General features: G+C 50.6%; 5 protein-coding genes across 5 annotated transcripts; 2 read left to right on the plus strand and 3 right to left on the minus strand.

Annotated features, from left to right (window-relative positions):
- Positions 1-1,563: 1,563 nt before the first annotated feature.
- Positions 1,564-2,338, minus strand: HD553DRAFT_324841 (uncharacterized protein; the record flags this gene model as incomplete). Its single annotated transcript, XM_046181536.1, has 2 exons — positions 1,564-2,240; positions 2,323-2,338. 2 exons carry the CDS (start codon positions 2,336-2,338, stop codon positions 1,564-1,566), a joined length of 693 nt encoding a protein of 230 aa, XP_046035331.1.
- Positions 2,339-3,043: 705 nt separating this feature from the next.
- On the minus strand, positions 3,044-10,822 carry HD553DRAFT_324842 (uncharacterized protein; the record flags this gene model as incomplete). The annotated part of the gene is made up of 19 exons (XM_046181537.1): positions 3,044-3,096; positions 3,129-3,492; positions 3,567-3,739; positions 3,883-4,053; positions 4,140-4,221; positions 4,284-4,481; positions 4,718-4,895; positions 4,997-5,122; positions 5,553-5,755; positions 6,086-6,137; positions 6,327-6,575; positions 6,717-6,984; positions 7,240-7,279; positions 7,833-8,188; positions 8,516-8,583; positions 8,723-8,743; positions 8,963-9,723; positions 10,030-10,086; positions 10,238-10,822. 19 exons carry the CDS (start codon positions 10,820-10,822, stop codon positions 3,044-3,046), a joined length of 4,005 nt encoding a protein of 1,334 aa, XP_046035332.1.
- A 5,118-nt stretch (positions 10,823-15,940) lies between these two features.
- HD553DRAFT_313681 (uncharacterized protein) lies at positions 15,941-17,741 on the plus strand. The gene is made up of 6 exons (XM_046180264.1): positions 15,941-16,093; positions 16,198-16,327; positions 16,419-16,496; positions 16,594-17,244; positions 17,372-17,390; positions 17,483-17,741. Exons 1-6 carry the CDS (start codon positions 16,034-16,036, stop codon positions 17,556-17,558), a joined length of 1,014 nt encoding a protein of 337 aa, XP_046035333.1. The 5' UTR covers positions 15,941-16,033; the 3' UTR covers positions 17,559-17,741.
- A 336-nt stretch (positions 17,742-18,077) lies between these two features.
- Positions 18,078-19,611, plus strand: HD553DRAFT_285963 (uncharacterized protein). The gene is made up of 5 exons (XM_046178249.1): positions 18,078-18,297; positions 18,386-18,620; positions 18,774-18,856; positions 19,089-19,099; positions 19,213-19,611. Exons 1-5 carry the CDS (start codon positions 18,249-18,251, stop codon positions 19,237-19,239), a joined length of 405 nt encoding a protein of 134 aa, XP_046035334.1. The 5' UTR covers positions 18,078-18,248; the 3' UTR covers positions 19,240-19,611.
- On the minus strand, positions 19,612-23,007 carry HD553DRAFT_313683 (alkaline phosphatase). The gene is made up of 10 exons (XM_046180265.1): positions 22,711-23,007; positions 22,474-22,556; positions 21,998-22,378; positions 21,832-21,888; positions 21,703-21,758; positions 21,479-21,612; positions 21,318-21,412; positions 20,978-21,244; positions 20,416-20,902; positions 19,612-20,342 (listed from the first exon to the last, which is right to left on the minus strand). Exons 1-10 carry the CDS (start codon positions 22,787-22,789, stop codon positions 19,951-19,953), a joined length of 2,031 nt encoding a protein of 676 aa, XP_046035335.1. The 5' UTR covers positions 22,790-23,007; the 3' UTR covers positions 19,612-19,950.
- Between the last annotated feature and the right edge of the window lie 969 nt (positions 23,008-23,976).

Below are 23,976 nucleotides of genomic sequence, written 5' to 3' on the forward strand. Positions count from 1 at the left end.
GGCGTGGTGTTGCATGACGGACAGTGGATGGCGGTAAGTGTCCAGCCTTTGAGCATGTATTCGCCCAGCTGTCAGGTTCGGTTCGGTATGGTATGATAAAAGAGACGGAGAAGAAGGTAGACAGTGGTTAGTGGATGATGAGATTAGGATGAAGGTGATGAAAGGTGGGTGGGCAAGGAACGGAGGTTAGGATGTTGAGATGTGGGCTAATTAGGCTTACGATGGCAGAGACGGCTTCGAGATCGGACGACATCGTGGACTTCGAGGTTTTGGGTGATACTCTATCGTTGTTTATCTGGCTGTGCTGGCAGAGCAAGATCTGGTTGGTTGGACCGGCAGTATGCAGGTTGCAGGTCAAGAGAGATTTTTTGAAGATGATGATCGAAGAGGTTGAGGTTAAGGTCGAGAGGAAAGTGGGCCAACGTCATCAGATAGATGTCAGCCTCGGGTCGCCCAAACCTTAATCCGTCGGTTTCAGTCCGGCTCGATTCGGTTCGATCGCACCATCTCCCTGCGTTCTCGTTCTCGACCCTATACCACAAGCTAGAGACGCAAGGAGAATTTCGTAGTGGGTGGACCCGGCTGGCCATAATCTGAATCCCGGTTTGCCAATTGACTGCGAATGCGCTCTTGCTGAGCGTAATCTTTTCGTATGTACTCGACCGATACCGCCCCCATCGTCTGCGGGAAATCCGTCACTCGTGCTGCAAAGTTGTGAAACCTGAACCAATATTCATCTAGATGGCCACAAAAACTGGATCTCTACCCATTCTCTGACCGTGGCCAAACACTCTCAAACAAATCGTTCGTAACAAAAGACATGCCACGATAAAACCCCGTTGCCTATCCTCGATTATGGTGGTTGGCATCTACATCGCAGCAAGAGGTCCGTCTCAAGCAGAAATCACAGAGATGAACATCAACCTTGCTCGGCTAGCCGACTCCGTCAAAGACTTAGCCCGTCATAAGCGCCATCTCCCAATCACCATGAAGCAGCGACACGTTTTGCGTCGTATCCCGATTTCGTTCTGTTCGCTCGAACGATCGCAGTATTGGATGGAACAGGTCTCTTTTGCCTTGGACATCGACAACGCCAGCGACGATAGATTACATCTACTCTACCGTACCTCGTTAACTCTTAGTCCCTGCACTTTTGGGCTTCTGTGACTCACTTGGTCCGAATATTTTGCGCAGCTGTTACTCGGTCAAACCAGGCATTCAGTTGAACTTGTCATCAATAACATTGAAAGGCCTTGCGCTAGCCTGCCAGATCACTGGTCACCGTCCACATCTCCGAAACACGAATCTACAGCATGCCGGCAGCTTTTTTCGTCAAGACTGAATCAATTCGGGCTTGGTGAAAGCGGAAGATCCCTTCTCAAGGTAAGTCTGGCCCTTCCCTGCAAAACACCTGTGTCTGACGTTTGACGTCTTTTTCCTTGGATGTTGATGGTCCTGACTCGTACCACCTGGTATGGGATCAGAAGTAATTTCCTTGAAGGTACAAGACAATAGTAAAGTGATACGAAAGCGACTACAGGCAAGGGACGATCGGTACTGTAGTTAACAGACACCACCTTCAACTCGAATGCCAACGGGTTCAATCTCGTCTGCGTCAGGGTCCGCCGAAGGATTTCTCTGCGCCTTTTTCCGGCGATTCTGTAGAGCGGTGTACCCGTTGATCCACAAGATCAAATTCCTTCGATCGATATCGGCCGGTCCGCCACTGTAATCTGCAGCTTGTTGCAAGATCCACTTCAACTCCTCATGATCGGGTGTCCATACCGTCCGTGTGCAGATCAACAACGGCTTCAAGCATTTCCCTGTATCCTTTTCGGACCAGTACTTGTACATTAGCGTGACTACATGATACTTGACCTGTAGACCGCCTCTGAAGTGTGTCGGCATCTCTTCATCACAGTTCGGCCATTCAGCCTGGAACCATTTGCGAGCCGCTGTTTGCAAATCGTAGTATGCCTTGATAGCCGCCTTCTTTCGCGGGCTGAGCTTCTTCATCGTTCCCGGCTTCTTGCTGTCTTGTCTCCATGTGGCTCGGGAAAGTGCCTCGTATGTCTGTTCAGAGATCTCAATGCCCGATTCAGTCTGCACAGACCGGACCACCTGAGAAGAGTTCTCCGTTGCCAAGGTCACGTCCACAAATTTCACATCTTCCGCTTCCGTCTCGATCGAAATGGTCGACCGCATTTCTGTCCCCGTATACGAAGAAATGAACCTCTCTCCTGTTCATCGTAAAGGAGAGGAAAAGATAGAGAGAAAGTCAGTTGAGTCGATTAGGAGAGCAACAAATCATTGGGATCTTACCGAATGACCTCAGCATGTTGAACAACGTATTGCGCCTAGATGACTTTGTTTAAATCTCGGTATTCATACAATCGCCAAGGTTGGGTAATTTCATGAAGCTTGTCGATCACTAACGTGAGCCAGGAGCCTGCTATTCGTACTTGTGAATACTTAACACGCAGCTGAGTTGCCAGTAGTGGCGAATGACCTTCAGCAGAGCAGGCTGGATGCTGTCCTACGTCAGGGGAGTCTTTGAAAGGAACAACCGAGAAGCATGTTTCAGGTTTCAGGTGAATAGTCCCGCTCGCGGCGAGATTCTACAGGGACCTGCTTGGGTAGACGTTTTCAGCTTGTGCCTGCTTAATGGAGCAAGGGTATTACGGAATGGTGAGGCAGCAAGCCGTCTTTTCAAGAATATACTAAGCTGTGGATCCAGCGATCGACACATCATAAGATCCCCACATTGCTTTCTAACTCCATGCGCATATAAGGCTGTCAATCAGTGCCAAACCTATATAAATCTGCTTCTCCCCCGCGACATCAATCTCGATCCTGGCGTCCCAAGCTCAACATCCGGGCACTCTTCTGCAAGCTTATCGGCCTACTCAAAGCCCGTCTTTTCTTGTCTCGCCTTCTTGTGACGGTATTCCCAGATCCACTCCTCCAAGACTTCGCTCTTGATATCAATAGGTCGGTAGATGGACTCCAGAACTCTTCGCGACCGGGATTCTAAGCGATACGTCTAAACCTCCTGTTTCTTCTCGTACTCAGCTCTTTGTTGTGTCGGAGGTACATCTGATAAATACGATGCGTCTTCATATACGTACGATCTTCGACGAAATTTTTCTTTTTAAAGAGTACCCTTCGATAGTCGCGCCACTTCTCTTCGATCCATTCCTGTGAAAGCATTCCGATGCGGCAATAATCCTGGAGGGCCTTTCTCTGCGAGGCAGTCAGGAGTACCACCTGTTCGGAAGCTACTTGACTATCAGGTACTTTGGCAGAAGTCGCGGCGGATAAAGCTTCATTGTCCGTTCGACTGTTAAAGGTCGACGCCTCTGTCGGAAAGACGTCGATCGTCGAGGCACGATGCGCCCGGCAAAAGATCGATCGCACATCCTGACTATTATCAGGCAGAAAAATGACAGGGTACTGGCCTTCAACTGCGATAGGGGAAGTCTCAGGAACGATCTATATCCCATTCCAAGCTTCAGAAGAACGACATATATGACGTCCGGATGAGGTATGTCTGAGCAACTTCTGACCGGCCCATTGGTTTCCAAGGCAGGACCACTTGTAGCACTCAGACGAACTAGATCGGAGATAGTATTACATGGGGATTCGGACAGCGACCAGGTACCAGGAGTATGAGGAGAGGGGCTGGTTTCATTATGCAGACGAGCTTGTTGATGAACCTCATTGTGCAACGGGATAGGACCTAATCTTCTTATAGTAGTCGAAATCGCCAGTCGAGAATTGACAGCACTCCGAGTCGGCTGTCAAGACCGTGTTAAAGAATAACATGATCAGCCTTTTCTTTCGACTGTACCGGTAAGGTGGGTGTCATGCTCAAGAACTCACTTTCGTACGCGTCACATCCTGAGTCGAAGACCGAGACATCCTCTATCTCCAATCCCGACTCGCCATTGGTCTTCGTGATTTTCTCCGGGTTGCTCGAATAGAGTGTGCAATTTCCTGTTTTCTCACGGTAAAATTTTGTGAATGATACAGCCGTACAGTTTTCACCTTTGCCTGCTTGTCGAAAATCCCATTTTACCAACCGTGATTAGTCTTTCGAGCTCTCGTGGTTGAGGAATCTCTTTAGGGATGATACTTACGTTGGGGGAATTGATCAGCCGCGGCCAAGCATTCAGCAGCACAATCCAGTATACTTGTCATATTGGCACTCCTTTGAGCCAACTGGAGATCCAGCCGATCAGTTGTCTTTCTGGATCATTAATCGTTGGTGAAAAATCGCTTACTGGTCTGAGGGTACCCCAATCCCCTTTGCCATGCCACGAGCTCCAGGGCTGGGTGTAATCTGATTTCCCTTCGAACCAACCTGGAATACATTCTTCTCCTTTGCTCGGATCGTATTCAAGGCGATTGCCTTCATCAGGGAGTTGAGCCGAGGCGAGACCAGCTCGGAGCAGCGACAAGATCGCGATAACTGTAATGTACTGTTGCATGTCGAATGTCGTTCGCTGCTTGATTTTATTTATTATTCCCTGAGCACATCAGGAGAGAACCGATCGATCGTCCCAGAGATATATACTCTGATTTTATCTACCACGAAAGACTGAAACACGACGATATCAAGGCCAACCCCTTTGAGACGTCCTTTCATAGATCATTCTCAAACACGCGCTGAAACGCGTTTCAAGCGCGATGTCAGTACAAAAACAATGTGTCTCACCTGCAACGCCTGACGACCTGCCATTCTGCGCCTTATGGCCTGCTTTCCTTTACCGACCCTGCACAACCTGGGAGCTACCCCGTTGCTGCCCAAACTATGTCGTCTTAGGTCTCCTCGCTGCCTTGGTTCGAGGTTTTCCCTTGTGGGGTTCGAACTCGGGTGAGCGAGTCCTGATACACTGTAAATTTATCCGCTTCACTCATCAGCGTTATTTCTGTTGCCCTCACAATACGAATATTTTCAAATATATTGATTCACCAATGAGCCGATGTCTTTTACCTGTGTGTGTATACTTGTAAAGTATGGTGTGGCTTCATGATGATGTCGCGCTCGAGTGTTCCCATCCGATGCCCCGAGTTCAGACTTCGGTCTTTACTCAAGCGTTCCAAGCCCCCGTCGAAAAGCCTGTTGCAAAGTACTCAAACTGGCCTATATTCCGTCATCAACCGTCTGATCGCCTTTGATCATGTCTTTCTATTTGCTGAAGGATCTCGCTGATCATACCTTGAAACCTATGATCCTCGGAAGCGCAAGCTCAAGGATCCCGCTCATCATGGAAAGAACATCCCGCGTCCCTTTCCAGAGTTCTAGCTTGACCGCCAGTGTCTATATGTGTTCTCAGGACTCGCTTACATTACCAGGAGATTTTGCCCTTCGACATTCAAGGGGCGAGACGGCAAATACATTACATAAAGACTCTGTCAGTCTCGCTCATCACGATAACACAGCAGGCCCAGGCTGCGCAACCATCAGCTCTCGAACAGCCGAAGCGAAGGAGGCAGGCAGCGGATCAGGTCACAGCCCCTTCACTTGGAACCTTCGGCAGAAGACGCACCAGCAATCGCAGAGGCAAACCGAGTAGCAGCCTATGAGCTCTCGACCCTGTTCAACACCGGTGAACCCTGGCTTTAGGTCCATCGGGTCCGGACCGCAAGCACCGCTGACGCGCGAGCCCTGAAACTGGCGTTCATACAGGTAGGGTCGCGCTTGGATCGAACACGCGCTGACGATTCCCGTCGCCCTAGATCTCTCCCTCATCTGTACTACTATGGCTCATATCGACTCGATCCATCATTGCGTACTTTTCTCAGCGCCCTAGCAAATCACTAAGAAACGTGTGCCATCTAGGCGCTACCCTCACTGTATGCCCTGGTGCGACTGTATGAACCCGTCAAACACGGTCTATCGGGCTTTCTGCTGAACAGCAGTTATGAGTGCGAAAATTTCAAATCGTTTTCAGCATGCAAAGGTCACACTGCTTCAAAATATGTGCCTCCATCTTTCGGTCGATAATGTCTATCAGCTACGGCGCGAAATTAGAACACTTGTCCACGTTGGCCTGACGGTGACATGTTCTGTAGCTCTCACTCGCTCTCCTCGATCAACATCCAAGATAAATTCACAAAGCATAATACCATATCTGTACATGAGCGTCTGACGCAAATGACATCTGCCGCAAGAGATACATGGAGGCTAAAGAAAGGCAAGATGTAGAGCTCCGGCACACCAACCTCAAATGCGTTGCGCAATGTAACTCGCGATCATCGACCAGTCATTGTCGGTCAGCACGTGAATGCTCCGAATGCACAGATTTGCTGCAGCAACTAACTGCCCCTGGTTGACCTTGTCCAGATCGTTCCTGCTTTCCAGGGCTGTTTTACAGTTCTGGAGAGCCCTCAACCAGTCACTGCTGCCCCGATCCTCGTACAAGTTCCCGTGGTTGTACTTGACGAGGATCCTGGAACACAAGTTGTCGTTTACAGTCGCAGCTACAGAACTACCGGTTGAATAGTCGGAGGGACCAGTCCACGGGTTGATAGACTCGTTGCCGTTGGTGTAGGTGGATTGGTAAGACATGCTATCGCGAGGCTTTGTGCAGCTTGCTATGTGTGTGGGATGAAGATGTCTGATGGGTATGTCAATGACTGGAGCCCACATGAGACCGAGGAAATACTTCGGTCTTGGGGAGGCCCTTTTATGCATTGTTGTGTGGCTCTACCAGTAAAACTTTTCTCGGTTGGACTCCGTTGTAAAGAAGTTGGACTTGAATATGCGAGGACCACTCCTTTGAGAGCTCCGGCCGTCTTCCTTTCCGATTTCCTCCTTCCAACCGCTAACAATGGAGACCTCGATAGGTCGGTCACGCCAGTCAGCCTCCCTTCTGCTTTCCTCCTCACGAGTCGACAATGGATGTCGAGTGTCACTGTGTAGCCGGCTCAACGTCATCGCAAAACTCGGCTGCGCTCCCGCTTGAACTCCATAGCGATCTGCAACATCGGCAGGAATACCCTACTATTCAGGCGAAGCAGAGAGAGTATCACTTAGGCCGTTTGATCTGCTATCGGTACGAAACGCCGACTTCCCCAGCGGTTTATGCAGCATGGTCAGGCGCATCAGCACCGTGTTCAAACATTTCAAAGAGAACATTGTCATCATCAGTTCATCACCAGATTGGGCGAAGAAGGTGATCATGAAAGGAGGGTACGCACTCAACATGCTTTTCAGTTTCAGAAAGGGCTTACGTACAAGATTTCCAGTAACACGAGCCCATAGATCCAACGGCTTGTGCAAATACCATCGCAAGAGGGTGAAAGTCTTCGCAGTAGGTGTGCAGAACAGTCGCCGCAAGGTAACTCAAAGCTAACACAATGCCCCTCGGTCACTCCCACGCGATGGACCCTTGTGATTGTATATGACAACTTTCCGCTGATACCGTCGTGATCAATGGTATCAACATACTCCGGTCCTACCGAACATGCGATGTGGATGCGCGAATCATCCGGACCGTTTCGGGCCATAATCGAAGAAATGAGCGGCAATGTTCTTGCGGCTTCTTGACAAGCTGGACAATCCGAACTCTCTGGTTATCATGACCATCAACGATATGGTAGGCAACAAACCGGTTGCAAAGAAAGGGGCTGTAATCATTTCGATGTCATTCCTGACTAGCATATACATTGTTCTAGTCTGATCTGCTACCGCGGCCATGCAACAAGCTTCTTAAGGCTTGAAAGAGGTGGGTATCAAACAAGCCAGCCTCCAAATATTCTAGAACCATGTCCTGATGATGGATGTTATCCGGGTTAGGGAGCAGCTTTTTCAGATTCTGGCTGACTGCGATGCTAAACTTGTCCAGTTCTTCGCTTTGCTCATTGGGGGGATTCCATATCTTGTCCATTCGATTATAGACCTCCGTCACCAACAATCTTTCATGATCGGGTGCATCTGCCCACCATTCTTCCGTTTTGGAATAGGCTATGCCAACCGCTTCACAGAATTCCGCCATCTTCCAGACGTACTTCGAGACTCTTTCTTGCTCCTCACAGCTAGACGCCGTCCCAGGGCCGATCGCAGTGGGAGTCCTCGAAGCCAGATCCGACCAATTAATGAACTGGCGTGCATCGTTGGCTGTCATGTCACACAAAGTCACCGAAACAGAGTTGACAAAGAGCAGAAGCTTTCCGTGGTATTCTGTATACTCGAAAGCACTTGAATCAGGGGCGATTCTCGATGAAGGAGGAAAAATTTAGGTAAACTGGTGGCTGATCTTCGTCAGTTTCGATAGTGTATCGGCATCGAGATCGCTTTTATCAATCTTGTTGATGTTAGACATCAGTATAGATCTGGCTATATATCGGCGAAGGGTGAAGCATGTGACAGCCGTACAGGACGAAATCGCCCGCGACATCTCGTATCGGCTTATATATTGATTATACTGAAGGTGAAACGTGGATTGTTACAGCCATGTGAGATAAACGGAGCGATCCAACTGACCACGTGACGGTATTTCATGCCTACCTTTGTTTAGTATGCCGGCAATGTTGCCATCCGTATGGCCCTCGCCCTCGATCTGGCAGTCACAGCAGCTACCCCTTATGCAATGAGGTCGGTGGTTTTAGCGAGCTGTTGGATGCCTGAAAAAAATTGTTGCATGAGAATATAACAGGCAGTAAACGGTCTACGTCAGGCTGAAGAAAACGCCTCAACGCGCGCTTGGACCTTTACCGTTGTTCATTATCGTCTGACCTGGTAACGTCTGGGTGATTTTCAGGTGATTGATTCAGATACATAGTTACAGCAGACTTTTATGCTGGGGCTACCGGTCCCTGACTCTATATACACTGCTCCTACGAAAGTGACTGAAATATTCTCGAAAAGCGGATCGCCGTCACGGCCCTGGTCTAATGCGTCTCAGAGCGCGTATCATCACCATGCACTCTAGGTTCCGTTCACAAAGCAACATACATTCCCTGGTTCGAGTTCCATACGGTAGATGCTTTCGCCATCTCCTGTTGGTAGAAAACCTTCAATCCCGCCAGATGTCTTTGTGACGTGGAAGAGCCCAGGGCGTGACGTCCATCCGTCATAGTCGGGATCAGTCGTGCACTTTTTCGGATCGCCAGGAGTAACCGTTCCGTAATCCACGCTTCTGTTGAGCCGACGGCGGGGGGAGGACCGGGCATACTACCGATGGCTTTTCGGAGTGCGCACCAGATGGACCACAGTTGCCGGCGGATGTCGACCTTCTCTTCTTCTGAAACGTTCAGAGACGAGACCATCGGTAAATCTAGACTATTGTTGTATAGCCTGATCACTTCGGATGTGAAAGTCTCGCAGGATTTGCGTCGTACGTACTCGCACGTGGCCCAGTAAGGCAGAGAGTCGGTCTCATCAATCATGTAGGTCGACTCTGGAATTAAGTTATGCAACGAAGCGTAAAGCTCGTTTCGCTGATCCATGCCGTCTTCTCCAACGCGAGTACAGCCTTCGATGACTGTCATGTTTCTGAAGGATCCATTTGTACTGGACGGGTAACCATCGTACACCTGAAACCAGGTGTTTGAAAATCCAGGGTACTGAAACGACCCAATCAGTGTCGCCTCGTAGTTCGATCTGGTCAAGTCATCGCTGCCTTCCTGGACATAACCTATCGGATTCTCGGACATGATCGGACGTTCTGAATGATACCGGTTGACTTGTTTCTGATAAAGGGGGCCAAAATCTGACTACAACAAAAAGCCCAAATCCCCGAACAAGGTCTGCTCGTATATGTATATATTTATATGTAGACTCTTCAATGGTGGTCGAACAAAGGAGAGGGTTCCCCTGGTTCTCGGTAAGTCACGAGCTGATTCCCGTTATCGAAATATCACGGAGTCAAACATCTTCTAAGGTCACGTGCTACCCGTGGAACAGAATAGCTACCTCTCGGGCAGCTGGTTGCTTGCAGTATGCCGGTCACGCGATTCGTCGGGAACTAGAGGAGCCTCGATGTCGTATGACCCATAAACTTCAGCTGCAAGTCTACCTACATGATGCACGACATACAGAACCACCAGACCGCCACTCATACGCCTACGCGCCGATTGCTAATTATCGAATAATCACGATCGAGATTGCTACCGCTAAGCGCATCTGGCCACATCTATATAGAACTCTACTTTTTGACTCATTTTCATCTCTAGCCCCTCCCATAACTGCAACCACCACATCGACTGGGCATCAAATCTCTCCATATACGCTTCTCAACGCCTTCAAGTAGGTCTGGCAGCATGGGCCTTCGAGATTGTCCTTCAACCCAAGAACACTGCTATGTGGAAGCATTGCCCTGTACTTGTGAATGGCGATCACAAACAGTTGAGTTCTTGGGTATGCATGATGCCCCAAGCAAGGCTCCAGGTCATTTTCGTCTTCGTAACCCATGGCCCTTCTGAAAGCGATGATGTAGGCCCGACGGATCTTGCCATCGCCGCTACGTAACTCCGGATCTACTCTGATGTCAAGTGTGCAGCTAGGTGCCCCGGGTATTCCGACTTCCCTTGAAACCTGCTGAACAAAAGCTTTACGGTTTATATGGTCCAAAACTATCTTGCAGGCCCATTGCTCTTCCTGTAAATTTTCGCCTGAGCAGGAAAGGAACGGCATAATGTGTTGCAGTGCAGAGTAATCCACAACAGTCTCCAGAGGCTGCTCGATCACACTCGGAGGTTCAGTGGCGGTGTCAGAGCCTACAACGGTGACTGTCATCAGACCGGGATATTCGAATGTTGCGAGGCTTCGCGAATCCGATCGTGCTGAGCTCTGCGATGGCGCGTATCCGAGCATGGTATCTTGGTGGTATAGTTGGGGATTTTGTGTGATCGGATAGGCTGGATCGAAGTGTGATAACCGAGGATCACAGTGACGGGTACCATCCTGGTTACTATTCCTGGATCTGAGGGGTATATAGCGACCCGCTCCTACCGCTTTCGTTGCAGCGAATCCCATCGCAATTCCTCTGTGGCGGCAGCTTCGTCGTAGCTTCTCCATGAAGAATCAAAGGAGGGGAGTGATACGGAGAAGTTTCAATGTCGGAGCCTGGCATTCGTGGTTCTCAGACTTGACCATCATGCTCCTCTTTCTCGGTGAGCGTTGCCGAAATCATCGCTTTGCCTGCACATTGAGTGCCAGGTCCATGCATACGATCATTGATATGCTTTTCCTCGGCGTCCTAAACTGGTCGACGCATCAGAATACAACCGGGAGCAACACATACCCCGACTAAGTTACATATCCGGTCACATCCCACGGTATGAAGGTAATGAATGATGTTCGTGTGTGCATAAACTCCACCAGCACAATTTCGCTGTATCCAAGAAAACACGTAGTATATGTACAAGGCTCAATAAAGTCTCTAAAAGGGTGAGGTCGAAAAGAACATCTGCTCTATTCGGACGCAAAATACATCATGTGCAGATCGTCCATCACGTCTGCCAATGGACCAGGCTTTTCCTTAAGCCATAGTACGTATTGTCTCGAATCGAGCTTTGTCCTTTTGCCTTGTGATCTCAAGTGATGAAGGCTCTTGTAAACAGCACCGCTGAGATGTATGAGTCTGGTTTTCTGTTCTTTGTCTGGTCCCTTGGACGATTTTGACCATTGGCGCCAGAGGAATGTGGCCGTCTTGAAGACTTTGCCTTGATCCCCAGGTTCAACACCGACCGTCCAGTAGGTCTTATCCCTTGCCAGCTTCGAAACAGATAAGAGAAACTGCGCTTTCGGTTCGTCAGGTTCAAGTCGTTCAATCACAGCAGAGAGCGCTTGCCCTAATTGACTGTTTCCAAAGAAGCTTGCGTCAGCGATACCGTGAAACTGTAAGCTTGTTTCATAAGGTCCATCAGACGGAAAGTTGATGGGTTGGGCAATGCTGGATGGCAAGCTATTCGACTGTAAGCTGCTGGATGGCAAACTGTTCGACTGCAAGCCGATTGGTGTCGAGATATCCGACTGCAAACTGGAAGGCTGTTCGTTGCTGTTCCCAGAACTTATGGAGGACGATCGCAATGAGTTTTCTGGCTCTTATCTTTTGCATCTATGGCTGGCTGGAACGTTACTTCTCCCCGCCGATAAACCATCAAAGGAAGCTCTGAGAGGCCGCGCCAGTGCGCCCTTTTGTGATTGACCGGGTTGCCCTCCATCGAGTGTCACGAGACCAATCATTTGTCAAGAACCACAGGGCACTTGATGACTGGGCCCGGCACGAGCTGGAAGGCGTTTCCTCTTTACTTCTACATAGCTGATGATGAAGCATGCGATCTTCCGACACTCCGAAATTCTGAATAGAAGTTCAACTGAACCATTTGTGCGGCAGTAGCCCCATGCGACGGCCATATCTGTTCTCTAGGGATGGCATCTCGATTTTCAAGTAATAACCTTGATGAGTAGACTTCTCGCTGTTTGACCGAGCGCTTGATTCGCCCGCTCATGCTTCCGAGCCGATCAGCATCTTCCAACGACCAGACATCTCAAGCGAGATCGCACCACCTCGCAAGCTGTCATGACATGTTTGGACAGAGATCTATGGAGGACCATCTTTATCAAACGCTCAATATTATCAGGACTGTTTTTGAGGAGGCCTTGCGCTCGCAAAATGAAGCCTTCGAGAATCGGTCGTCCTGGATACTGTCAAAACCGTACACGAATATCGCTTCTTCTGCTTCACTAACCGAGGACATAAAATAGCTACCGGATCGCTTACATACACGATGTTTGGTGGATACTTCTAGACCACCCTCGACCATCATGAATGTATTCTGGTATATGAGCTCGCGGTGAATCGTCTTTACTCTTTACTCTATCGTCACGCCTCTTGATTTGTCGTCACGCCTAGAATTCCTGTCCCTGAGACTAGCTTCGACCAGTCCTGTGAGAGGGACTGATTGTATAACTGAAACAGTGGGTTTGTACAAAGATACTCCTTATGAAAGCCCGCCAACCTCTGGTCGTCATACCGTCCAGGAGAAAGGTTACAATCGAGACCATCCCGACGGCCCGACACAGAAGAACGGACAACGATTGACGGCATCAAGGCTATGTGAGGGACAAGCGAGGTGTAGAATTACTTTACTGATTCAAATACAGCTCGTATAATACCGGAATGAACTGGCTCAATCCAGGAATCCGCGCTCCATTAGTTCCCCGAAGCCAGATATCGTACCGTTTGGTATCCTTCGCGCTTTCCCTCAGTCCCATCAAGTCTTGTTGAATGTCTGCGACAATCAGGGCAAGAAGGCGCAATCTCTCCTCATTGATGTGGTCAGGATCTTCCCATGGCAGTTTCTCTCTCAGGAACCTTTCAGTAAAAGACCATCTCATGTGCTCTTCAGTAGACCGTTTCTTCTGCAGGATGTCTGGCTGATTCATACGGTCCCGGAAAGACTGGAGAAATTTTGTTTCCGGAGCATCTTGCCCACGTTCTGTCATAATGGTAGAAATGGCTTTTTCTAATGTAGAGTCGTCAAAGCCTGAGGGTTTGCTGCTCTCTATACTGTTGCTGTAAGGTTGAGAAGACATTGTGTAGATTTGAGAGAAAGCTAGTTCAGAGCTGAGTTCGGGATTGACCGGTTTTGAATCTTAGCTTTGACAGAGCCCCTGGTCTCGTTGCAGCCGCCCTTATATCCTTGCCTGCGAGCTGAGAATGTCTCTTTCCTGCATGTGAGGCTATTGAATGACAAAGGATGACCTGTCACTAGAACATTCTGTGGGTTGGGGTTTTCGGAAGGACAGAAGTAGAATCAGACAACTTGACGAGCGGAATCTCGATTATCGGCACAACGATTAGTATCAACAGGTTGAGAACCATGTCACTCCTTTCCGATCTTTCGATGTAGCGATGTATTCGGATCACAGTCTTGCGGCCAGCTTGCGCCAAATAACGGCTCTGTCCACTGTCTGCCTTGATCATAGATGGTTCTCTACTCATGTAGCAGCGGGCATTCGTTGACGGTCTCAATCTATACTAAAGGCATCCTTTCCATGGTCCGTCACACGCCCTTGGCTGCCATGACCGATTTCATATCCTCTCGCCTGTAGCCGCTGACCACTATCATTCCTAATCGTATTGAAGTGAGCCATTAATACAATCATTACGTTGCGACGGAGACATCTTTGTCATTCTTCTGCCGCTTGCCAAGCTCATCCTGTCGCTCGAGCGCTCGGCACCACCGTACGGCTTCTCCTTTGTTGATGCATGTAATGAGACCGATCACGATCTTAATGATGTTATCGCTATGGCCCATGTACACACATTTACGCTCCCCGTTCGTCCATTTCGGCTCTCTCCGGACCTAACAAGGTGTCACTAGGTGACAGGTGATCTTCCAACCACGATCAGGTGAGAGTCTGAGGTTGTCATCTTGGAAGCTCTGCTGGCTGGGATATCTTGGATCGATAGCGAGGGAGATTAGTTACCGGTGTACAGTGGCAGGATACCAATATATCTAACCGAAATGGACCCAATGGACCCTTTTTCCTTTACAGTAAGCCTTCAAAGAATATCTCTATCGATAACAGTCTAGGTCCCGCCAAGGGATACAAACTGGGAATCTAAATCTACGAAGTCACTGAGAGCTACACGTCGAAATACATCAAGCACAACCCTTGCATGACTCCTTTCAATCCACCATCCACCAACCACTCTTGATAAGCGTCTTTAGTCTCGTCAGGATCAAGGAATTGTAGCCCCTGCAAGTGGTAGTGGCTGAAATAGACAGCTGCACCTATGACCTTGATCCTCTCGCCGGCAGCATCCCGTTGCCACTGTTTGGCAAGGTAAGCAATGGTTTCTGACACCTTGATTCGATCTTCGCCCCAAGCAGCTACAGTGGGATCGGTACCACGTTGTACAGTAGTCGCGCCCAAACGTCCTGCAGGAACAACCTCGCGCCAGCGTCATCGAGGTCTGCTGTAAGGTTCTCGAGGGTTCGACCTGTCTCGGAATCGCCAAAGATACTTGTACCGTCACTGGTAGACATGATGAAAGATAAACAGGGGTCCACGTCGATATGAGTAGCCGAGTAAGGAGTTGAATAAGAATTTGAGGGTTCGATGGGCTTGAAGTTGTTGGCTATAGCCCTCCGCGATCTCTGCTTATCTTCTGGCCGAATGGGCTCGTTACTATGGCCCATATATGCGGATGTACATGAACACATTGCGCCATTAATCGACATGTACGGTAGTCCTTTCAAAGCCTTTCGCCACGGGCAACGGATCTCTCCGTGTAATGGCGCACCTCGTCTCCTCCGTCGGTCAGCACCGCCTTGTACTTTCTCCTTTGTTCTAGGTGATCTCACGAGATCGATAACGGGGTCATGGTACAGGACGAGTACACGCCCCAGCTGTCGGTTCTATATTGTGACTCTCCGCCAGCCGATCCTACCCCTCTACTCTCTAGTGTGGCTATAACTCGGCATCTGTCCTGCTTATCAAGCAGATATGATGCTCCTTTGATCATTCGTTCGATACAGCCTCCGCGCTCGCCATAGTGAAACGTTCGTTTGACGAAAGACTCCAAGCCAGATCGACATCATTCTCCCACTTTTCGGATCACAAGGTCTCACAACCGGGCGCCAGTCTTTCCGACATAGCAGCAACCCAAACCCCGTTTGGTTACGCTACCTTGCCAGTCGATGCTTGCCTCTGAGCAAGCGCTTTCATCGCGACGTCCGCCTTTCGATATCCTCAGACACTATAACCGTCTGAATACATCGCTGAGTCTCTTCTATGAGGCTCATAACTGTATGTGATGCATAGCATGCATAGCGTATTCCCGTTACAATCAGGATTTGCCACCCTCTAGATGATGCGAGGTAGATCACGTGACCTCCCGACCGTCGCTGATGATGATGACATATCCAAAGTCTCTACAACGCTACAACCGACATCTGACTTCATCGTCGCTGTCACCTCACATCGTATCAACACACTGCATACAGCTCCTAGCTACAGCTCAAGCTCTCTGGATCCTCATAGACCTCCCCCGCGGAACACCCGTCGAAAATGGTCAACGAACACCCCCAAACCGGCTCGTCCGCATCCACCTCCTCGGTCTCCTTCAAGGCGAGTCTCCACCCGGACCCTCTCTGCTCTCTTACCTCTCTCCCTGTCATAATAGCTAAGATATCCATTTCTATTGATATGATTGCGTGGTTCTTGACTTACAGACCGAATTCGCCGTAGATATGACCTGCCAATCCTGCGTATCCGCCGTGACGAAAGCTCTCCAGACCGTCCCGGGGGTGGAGGATTATGATATCAACTTGGAGAAGAAGCAGGTCGTCGTTACCGGTCGAGGTCAGTAGCTTCAGCCCGAATCCGAATCAGGATATCCCGGAGTTTTCTGGAAACTAATAGGTTGTTGTGGGGTACTTGGGTGGGATTGTAGCTCCCCCGTCGCTGGTCACCAGGGCTCTGAAAGATACAGGCCGACAGATCCTCATCCGTGGGTCTGGTACGACGACCGGTAAGTCACGCTGCTTCTTCGCCTGCTCCGGACTATTCTCTCTCTATAAGATCGCGAAGCTGATCATGTCCGCTAATTTTGTCCTGGTACCTATCAGGCGAACACGAAGGCGCCGCCGTAGCGATCTTCGAGACCCCCCTAGGTCCCTCGCTCGGAACCACCACCACACCCAACCATAGCCAGCTTGAAGAGACCCAAAAAGTACACGGAATCGCCCGTTTAGTCCAAGTCTCTTCCAGCCCGGTGTTGTCGTTGTTGGACTTGACGATCAGGTTCCCTGGGTATCCTCTCGCCGCTCCGTCCTTGTCTACTTCTTCTTCGTTATCATCTTCGGGCTCAACGGGCACACCTACGAACTCTATACACACAAGAACAAGCTCCCCCGACTCGTACACCCTCTACATCTCCCGCACCGGCGACCTAACCAACCTCCACACCCCTCCTTCCTATTCCATCTCCACGCCGCTGCACACCCTTACCACCCTCCAACCCGACTCAGAAGGGTACGCCGACGCGTTCTTGGAGTTGCCGTTTGCTGTATGGGAGGTAGTGGGCAGGGGGATGGTCGTTGAGCGGACGGGGGATTTGGAGGCGCGTTTACAAGCTTTGAACTTGAATTTGAAATCGGATGTCAAGGCGAAAGCGCAAGAGGTGAAAGAGCAGGAGAGGATGAAAGACGTCGTCGGGATCATGGGCGGGAAGGGGAGGTTAGGGATCTTAGCTGGGGTGATCGCTCGGTCTAGCGGGGGTGAGTCCGGATCTGACAAATCCATCTCCGTACTTTGATTTTCGTTATGGCCGGGGTTATTGACCATAATGAACCTCATATCGCATCGTGTTTGACATCTGATCCTTCCGGGAACGATCCATTGTAGTCTGGGGAAATGACAAGACGTAAGCCACCCATCTCCTCCCTTTTGAACTCTGAACCTTGAACGGATCAAGAAGCTAATATTCGATTCTGCATGGCGTGGATGGGAACTCAGGATCTGCGCGTGTAGCGGCAAGACGATGTGGGAGGAAGGCCGGACGATGGATTCTATCAGCCAGGTCCCCGTCTAGGTGTAGTTGTAGGTCCGGGTATGTATAGTCTGATCGATATAACAGTGAATTCTTATGGTATTAAACGACCGCGACCTAGCGTGCCGAGTCGCATCGACGTCACCATACCATGATACCCGCGCAACGTTTGTCCTTTACAAGTATCGCCGGGCTTTGCAGTGATAGACGATTCGTGAGATCGTGCACTTGCTCTGAACAGCATCTGTTCATCTGGCTTCAGGCATCCGATTCAGCGCAAGGCTTCATGAAGAGCGTCCATCCAGCTCAAAATATAGACCTAGCAAAATCAAAGATGCTTCTTAGCATGGTTATTGTAACGTCACTCATCACCGCAATCTCTGATTGACTGCCCGACTGCTCGGCTGATCGATTTCGTCGCAAGTCGGTTCGGGGGTGGCGGTGGGTGTGATCCGATCCCCTTAACCTTTGCGGCGCCCGATCGAGCGCGGCCGAGGATTCGAGTCTTACAAAGAGCGAAAGAGCTCACAAGATGTCGACATCCTTTCTTCTCCATATCTCGTGGTCTCGTGACTTCTCAGCCCGACCTAGATTCCAGACCATTCAAAGAGCTAGCTACTACCACCCGGTCGACCGCCTACCCTGCGAAAACACGAAGTGAATAGATCACCCTGGGCAACCTAGGGGCTAAGGGGGAAACTCTTCGCAGTAGTCAGAAGTGACATCTCGAGCATGCTTTTCCACATCTCGGCTTTCAGTATCATCATCGCGCTCATTTTCGGTGAGTCCAAATCAGTCCATTGGCGAAGTATAGAAGTATCTGTCTGTGCGGACCTCCCAACTCATACTCATATCTTCCCGTATGGCAGTCATCGTCTACAAACGAGCCCGCATCATCCCCTTCCTCGCACCCTACCTCCCGTCCAGGATGTCAACCTACCTCTCCGGCTACCAACCCTTACAATCTTATTCGTTCGCCGACCAAGCAGCTGCGGGGATGTCTAGTTCTTCATTCGACGTCGAGTCGCAGAACATGGCTAGCGGGTCGGGTGAGGGGCGGGTAGGGCTGGATAGTGAGGGCGTGGAGGAGGTTAGGAGGATCATGTGAGTTTCAAGTCAAGTCGTCTTTTCTCCTATATATCTCTATTTTATGGTTGCAATTCAATGGATGTTGCTTTGCACGGAGTTCGCTGAACAACGAAACTCCTCTTCTTGGCATGATGATCACTGTACCACTGTGATGGTTGTGATACGCAGGGCCATCAACAGATGTACGTTCGACCAGGCCCGCTTGATCCGTCATAACCAGATCCTCGCGGCGAACGGGATCGCTCCGGACGGTAAGCCCAGTCTTCCCTCTCTTTGTTCCTCCTCTGTTCCCTCTCTGCCTCCCGTTTGCTCCCTCTTCGCTTCCCATATCTGCACTTCCCATCGCATTCTCCCGAAAGCCTTGTCGAGCTGGAACTGATCTTTGTTGTCTGTGATCTGCCTTGCATTGGCGTATGATATGAACTACCTCGTCATGCGGACTTTATACTATATGGGTATGCCGGTATAATTCTGTGGCTGCAGGCACTCCTCTGGTAAGTCAAGTCCCGTCATAGATCGTCTCGACACCAGACGCGGGCACAAAGCATCATGAGCTATTATACTGATCATCTACTACCCTGTTTGACGGTTGTTTTGGTGGGGACAGGATTCGAAAGCTATTACCCGACTCTAGATTCCCCATCCATCACAATCATATCACATCCCCCATATCGAAATGGCCTTGAACTCGGACGACCGGCAACTCCCCCACTACTCAGTACCCAAGCCGAGCCCTCGATCGAGCTCACCAGCACAGCCCCGACTCGAGCTTGAAGTGTGGCTCGAACCCGGAACGTTATACTCGTTATCGACTCATCAAGATCGAACCCGACCTTCACATATCGACCTCCACCTCACCCGTACAGCCCCTGTTCCCGATTCTCGACTTGACACCCGACTAGACCACTTGTATCTCATCTCACTTTCATCAACCTCATTTGGTTCTTGTACGATCACCTTTTTCTGGATTCAGTAATGGATATAATATGGTTCAATTAGCACGACTTCTAGAACCTCGAAAAAGATCCACGGAGATGGCTACGATGGGCATGAAATTGGGGATCGATCTGCCGTTTCGACGCGCAGGAACTGCTCTTTCCTCTGTACGATGCACTCAGATATCCAGGAGCTGAACACGGGTCAAATGCTTCAGAACTCATATGAGTCGGGAACGATCTCGCTGAGCATACTGTGATCATCCGGATCTCGACCTTCTCATGTTCCCAGGAAATCGAGTTCTTTTTCGTTTCGTACAATCATTATTGTACCGGTAAGCGGATTATGTAAAGCATCTTCTATCTTTATCTATTTAAAATCTTTCTCCTCGCGATTCGCTAAACCACCTCTAAGCCTTGTTGTCCTTGCCCTTCCCGTTACCCTTGTTCTGATCCCGATCGGTAGATCCCAAACCCAAAACCTTGGCCATGTGGAAGAAGATGTCGGTATTCTCCATCACCCCTCGGAAGACGGCGACAGCTTCAGGCTTGCCCTTGGTAAAGATAGGAACGTCCTGCAACGAATGGATCCCCTGAGTCTGGTCGGCAGGGATGGTCCCGTTGGTCAAGTACCCATCGGGCTTGTCAGCCGGGTTGGCGTAGGCGGTCCCGTTCTGGGTGATGGCGGGGAGACGAGGACCGTTCTTGGCGATCGAGTAGGATTCTTGGACGTCAGGGTGGGCTCCGAAACCGGCGGCGATGGTGTATCGGGGGTCCCACTGGACGGGGAAGTTGGGGCCCTCTACGTCGTGGAAACAAAGCTTGTCAACGAGTGACCCGGATGAAACGCGTACAAGCTGGACATCGGCACTCACGGTCACCGTAGACGATGGTCTCGTTGTCAGGTCGAGAACCCTTGGCGACCTGGTACTCGGAGTGCCCCGAAGATTCGTAAATTCCGATAGCGCTCCTCTTGACCCTATCATCGTCCTTGGCGGTCATGTACTTGGAATCACTCGACCCAAAGACGTCGAACCCGTGTGCGTGATCGGCGGTGACGACGATCAACGTCTCGTCCAGCTCGCCAATCGTTTCCAGATGAGCGATCGTCTGTCTAACCGTATCGTCCAGCTCCAAGAGTTCTCCCAAAGCTCGGTCATAGTCCATGGCGTGGAACATCTTGTCGATCGAGGCGGCCTCGCTCATCAGGAAGAATCCCTTGTCGCCCGATCGGGAGTGCAAGACGTCGATGGCCTTCAAGGTCATCTCGGCGAGTCCGGGTTGGTTGACAGCGGTACCATTACCAGTGGGGCTCTTGGTGATGTTAGGAAGGTTCTGAGGGAAGATCTCTCGGTCGATCCACTATAAGTCGATTCAACAACGAGTCAGCCTGTGCGCCTAGCTCGAAGATGTACACCCGCGCCTGTTGTCGCTCACCTTGGCCATGTTCGACTGACTGAACACTCCCAAAGTCCTCTGACTAGCATCCGCGGAAGCCAACTGATCCTTGTCGTTGACGACCTGGTACCCCGCCTGCCTGAAGACCTCGTAATAGTCCTTCTTGCCTGGAGATCCCGATCCGGCGATCCACTGCTCGGCACCACCTCCGAGGAGGACGTCGGGGCCGGACCACGAAGTCCAGTCAGAGTAGTTCGAGGTGACTCCGTTGAGGTACATCTCGGTGATCGGGGCGTATTGACCTCGCTGTATAGTTGAAGTAGTGGGAACAAATCAGCTGGGCTATTCAAGTCCACGCACTACGGCTGTGCCGACTCACGTCACGGGTGTGGGCAACCAACGAGGCAGGAGTAGCGTCCGCCAAGAAAGCAGTCGAGACGATCCCAACCTTTCCACCTCGCTGCCTGTGGAAGACTAGCAAGATCGCCCATTTTACACATCAGTCACAGCAAAACTCATGTAATAACAGCTGCGACTCACGCTCAGCGATAGTCTCCACCTTGGGGTCATCAAAAGGGTTGGGAGAAGAATCCCTGTAAACCCCGAGGGCATTAACCGTAGACTTGTGGCCGGTCATGATGGCAGTAGCCGAGTTGGCAGAGTCGGTGATGAAGCTGCAGTCACGAAGCGGGACAAATTTCGGTGATCAGATCGAAACACAAGGAAAGAGCACATCCTCGAGTGTTAAGAGACCGGTCACGTACGTATCCATAGAATGGGTCATCTGCAAACCTACCCCGTCCATCTTGTCCAATTGCATCTGCACCCATACAGACCGTGAACACCCACGTCAGCATCGAAACATGTTCGACCCAGCCCAAATTGAGGCTTACGGTGGACTGGTACTTTCCGTTGATCTGCTTGTGAGCGAGCAACCTCGCCGCCGTAATCTACAGTATGTTGCGCCACGGTAACGCACGTTTCGTCCACAAATACGATCATCAGCTTCCGAAAGTACCTCCGACCATATGCTTCCGAGCCCAGATCTCCAGGACTCACCGCCGACTGGGGCATGCCATCCCCGATGAACAAGATCACATTCTTGACCAAAGGCTTCTCACAAGGTTCCCTAACCGTCCACCTAGCGACCGTCTCTTGTCCATCATAATACTTCAACGTTGCCGTATACTCGCCCGGCTCCGACAAGGACAACGATCGGTACGCTTTACTCGCGACGTTGACTTCCGTAGGGGTCTTGGCGTCTAGTGCAAAGAGGTCTTCGTACCAAGTAAAGTTCCACTTCTCGACGGTAGTATCCGGAGTCTGGAAGAAATCGGTGATAGAGGCCGAATAGCCCTTGTTGTTGGAGATCTGGAGGGAGAAGTTTTCGTCGGGGACACCGTTGTTGAAAGCTTCAGAGCCGTTGACGGGTGCGTGGACCTAGAAGAAGTTCAGACGTAAGAGGTTAGTGGAGTTGACTTGAGATTTCGAATCGAGCGAAGAGAATGTGGATATAGCGAAGACGAGACACCCACCTCGAGCCTGATATCAAACTTGGCTCCAGCCAAAAACTCCGCCTGGTCGGGTGGGAACACACATCCGAGCGTCGGGCATCCTCCTGCATCGACCGAATCACATACACCAAATGACGGGAGGAGACGAGATGATCAGCCTGCGAGCTCGGATTATAATGCCGCAGAACAGAAGACGACCCGGTGTACGTCGAACAGAAACGGAGATAGAGGTGTGAAAGATCAAAACTAAGGACTGACCTAATCGCTGAAAAGTCTGACCCAGAACAGGTGTGGCTATGGAAGCCAGAGAAGCGAGGGCGAGGTAAGTGGACCGCATACTTGTAGTCGTCGCTTTCCTCTCTATGTTTGCCGGTTGGTGAAGATTGGTGGTGATGAGGGAGGAGGGGTGACGAGTAAGGTCAAAACGAGGACTTGCCAGATCAACCTTCACATTATATATACTTGAACATCACACGCCCCGGAGCATACAGCCGGAGGGGTATGATTTTTTTGTTTATTCGGTGTGAATGGGGATATCGCACGTTTCCTCTCGATCGTCTCCCGGAGCGATATGGACCACCGAGCACGGGCCAGAATGTGCGTCGAAATTGCCTCAACCAGTCTTCACCCGCGCGCTAACGGAGAAATGCGAGCGAGATCAACCAAGGGAGCCTTGACTTCATTTCGGTTGATGACTTTCGAGGGCGATACCTCGTCAACAAATAAACTGCAACAGATGATCCCCCCATCACGACTACTACAAGCTCTCTTCGAGAAGGATATCTCTTGACGTCGTTTGACGCCCTACTTCTATCCGTCTGTCAATGTCCCTGGTACGAACGAACAATCCCCCCCTAGCCCCCCGTTCGACTTTCTCCCTTGGTTACGATCCCGATGCACGTTCTCTGCCAAGACGACCCTTGTTTACGATGTCGGGTAATGAATCGAAATTTGCTTCCGGGAGTAGCGTCCTGATCGACCGGGGCGAGCAGAGGCACGGGCATATCCGATACGCGTCGCCCTTCGTCGCAGGATCACGGCATTGTCCTCGGAAGTAAATCTAGCGTGGGTCCTCCGGCGGAAAGATATCACTGGAGAAGCGACAAACGTTCGTTTTCGACGTTTCGACATTGGAATCGTGTATCGCATGTGTCGCGGAAGCGAGTCTTCCCCTGTGCCCAATGAGAGCGTAGAGGGTACCGTATGGAGCATGGCGATCTCTACCACGCAGTATCTCCCCAAGGTCGCGAATTGTCTACCGGGAAGATCATCGAGCGCGCACGATGTGGTTTTCAACCCTGAGCGAGCGGCCCCGAAAGAGCTCGAAACTTGTACCATGGCTGGCTGATACGATCGACGCTACCACGATGCACGAGGATTAACCCAATTCCTCTTGAATTGCCCGGACTAAAGCTTGATTCTCTTCTGACACGGCGGGTCCGCATACGGTACGGCGCGTGATGGAGGACAACGAGGTTCTTCACTTGTTGCCTGGTAGAAGCGTAGTTCTGGGCAATGGATTCG

Source organism: Filobasidium floriforme (genome assembly GCF_021052385.1).
Source record: "Filobasidium floriforme strain CBS 6241 chromosome Unknown HD553scaffold_15, whole genome shotgun sequence".
Lineage (NCBI taxonomy): Eukaryota > Fungi > Basidiomycota > Tremellomycetes > Filobasidiales > Filobasidiaceae > Filobasidium > Filobasidium floriforme.

Excerpts from the sequence above, each read along its gene's own strand:
- HD553DRAFT_313681 (XM_046180264.1), top strand. The coding sequence starts at position 16,034 with ATGGTCAACGAACACCCCCAAACCGGCTCGTCCGCATCCACCTCCTCG. Across the intron at positions 16,328-16,418 it reads GGTCGTCGTTACCGGTCGAG|CTCCCCCGTCGCTGGTCACC; the intron begins GTCAGTAGCTTC and ends GTGGGATTGTAG. Across the intron at positions 16,497-16,593 it reads TGGGTCTGGTACGACGACCG|GCGAACACGAAGGCGCCGCC; the intron begins GTAAGTCACGCT and ends GGTACCTATCAG.
- HD553DRAFT_285963 (XM_046178249.1), top strand. The coding sequence starts at position 18,249 with ATGCTTTTCCACATCTCGGCTTTCAGTATCATCATCGCGCTCATTTTC. Across the intron at positions 18,298-18,385 it reads CATCATCGCGCTCATTTTCG|TCATCGTCTACAAACGAGCC; the intron begins GTGAGTCCAAAT and ends CCCGTATGGCAG. Across the intron at positions 18,621-18,773 it reads GAGGAGGTTAGGAGGATCAT|GGCCATCAACAGATGTACGT; the intron begins GTGAGTTTCAAG and ends TGTGATACGCAG.
- HD553DRAFT_313683 (XM_046180265.1), bottom strand. The coding sequence starts at position 22,789 with ATGCGGTCCACTTACCTCGCCCTCGCTTCTCTGGCTTCCATAGCCACA. Across the intron at positions 21,245-21,317 it reads TGGTTGCCCACACCCGTGAC|CGAGGTCAATACGCCCCGAT; the intron begins GTGAGTCGGCAC and ends TCAACTATACAG. Across the intron at positions 20,903-20,977 it reads GTCAGTCGAACATGGCCAAG|TGGATCGACCGAGAGATCTT; the intron begins GTGAGCGACAAC and ends ATCGACTTATAG.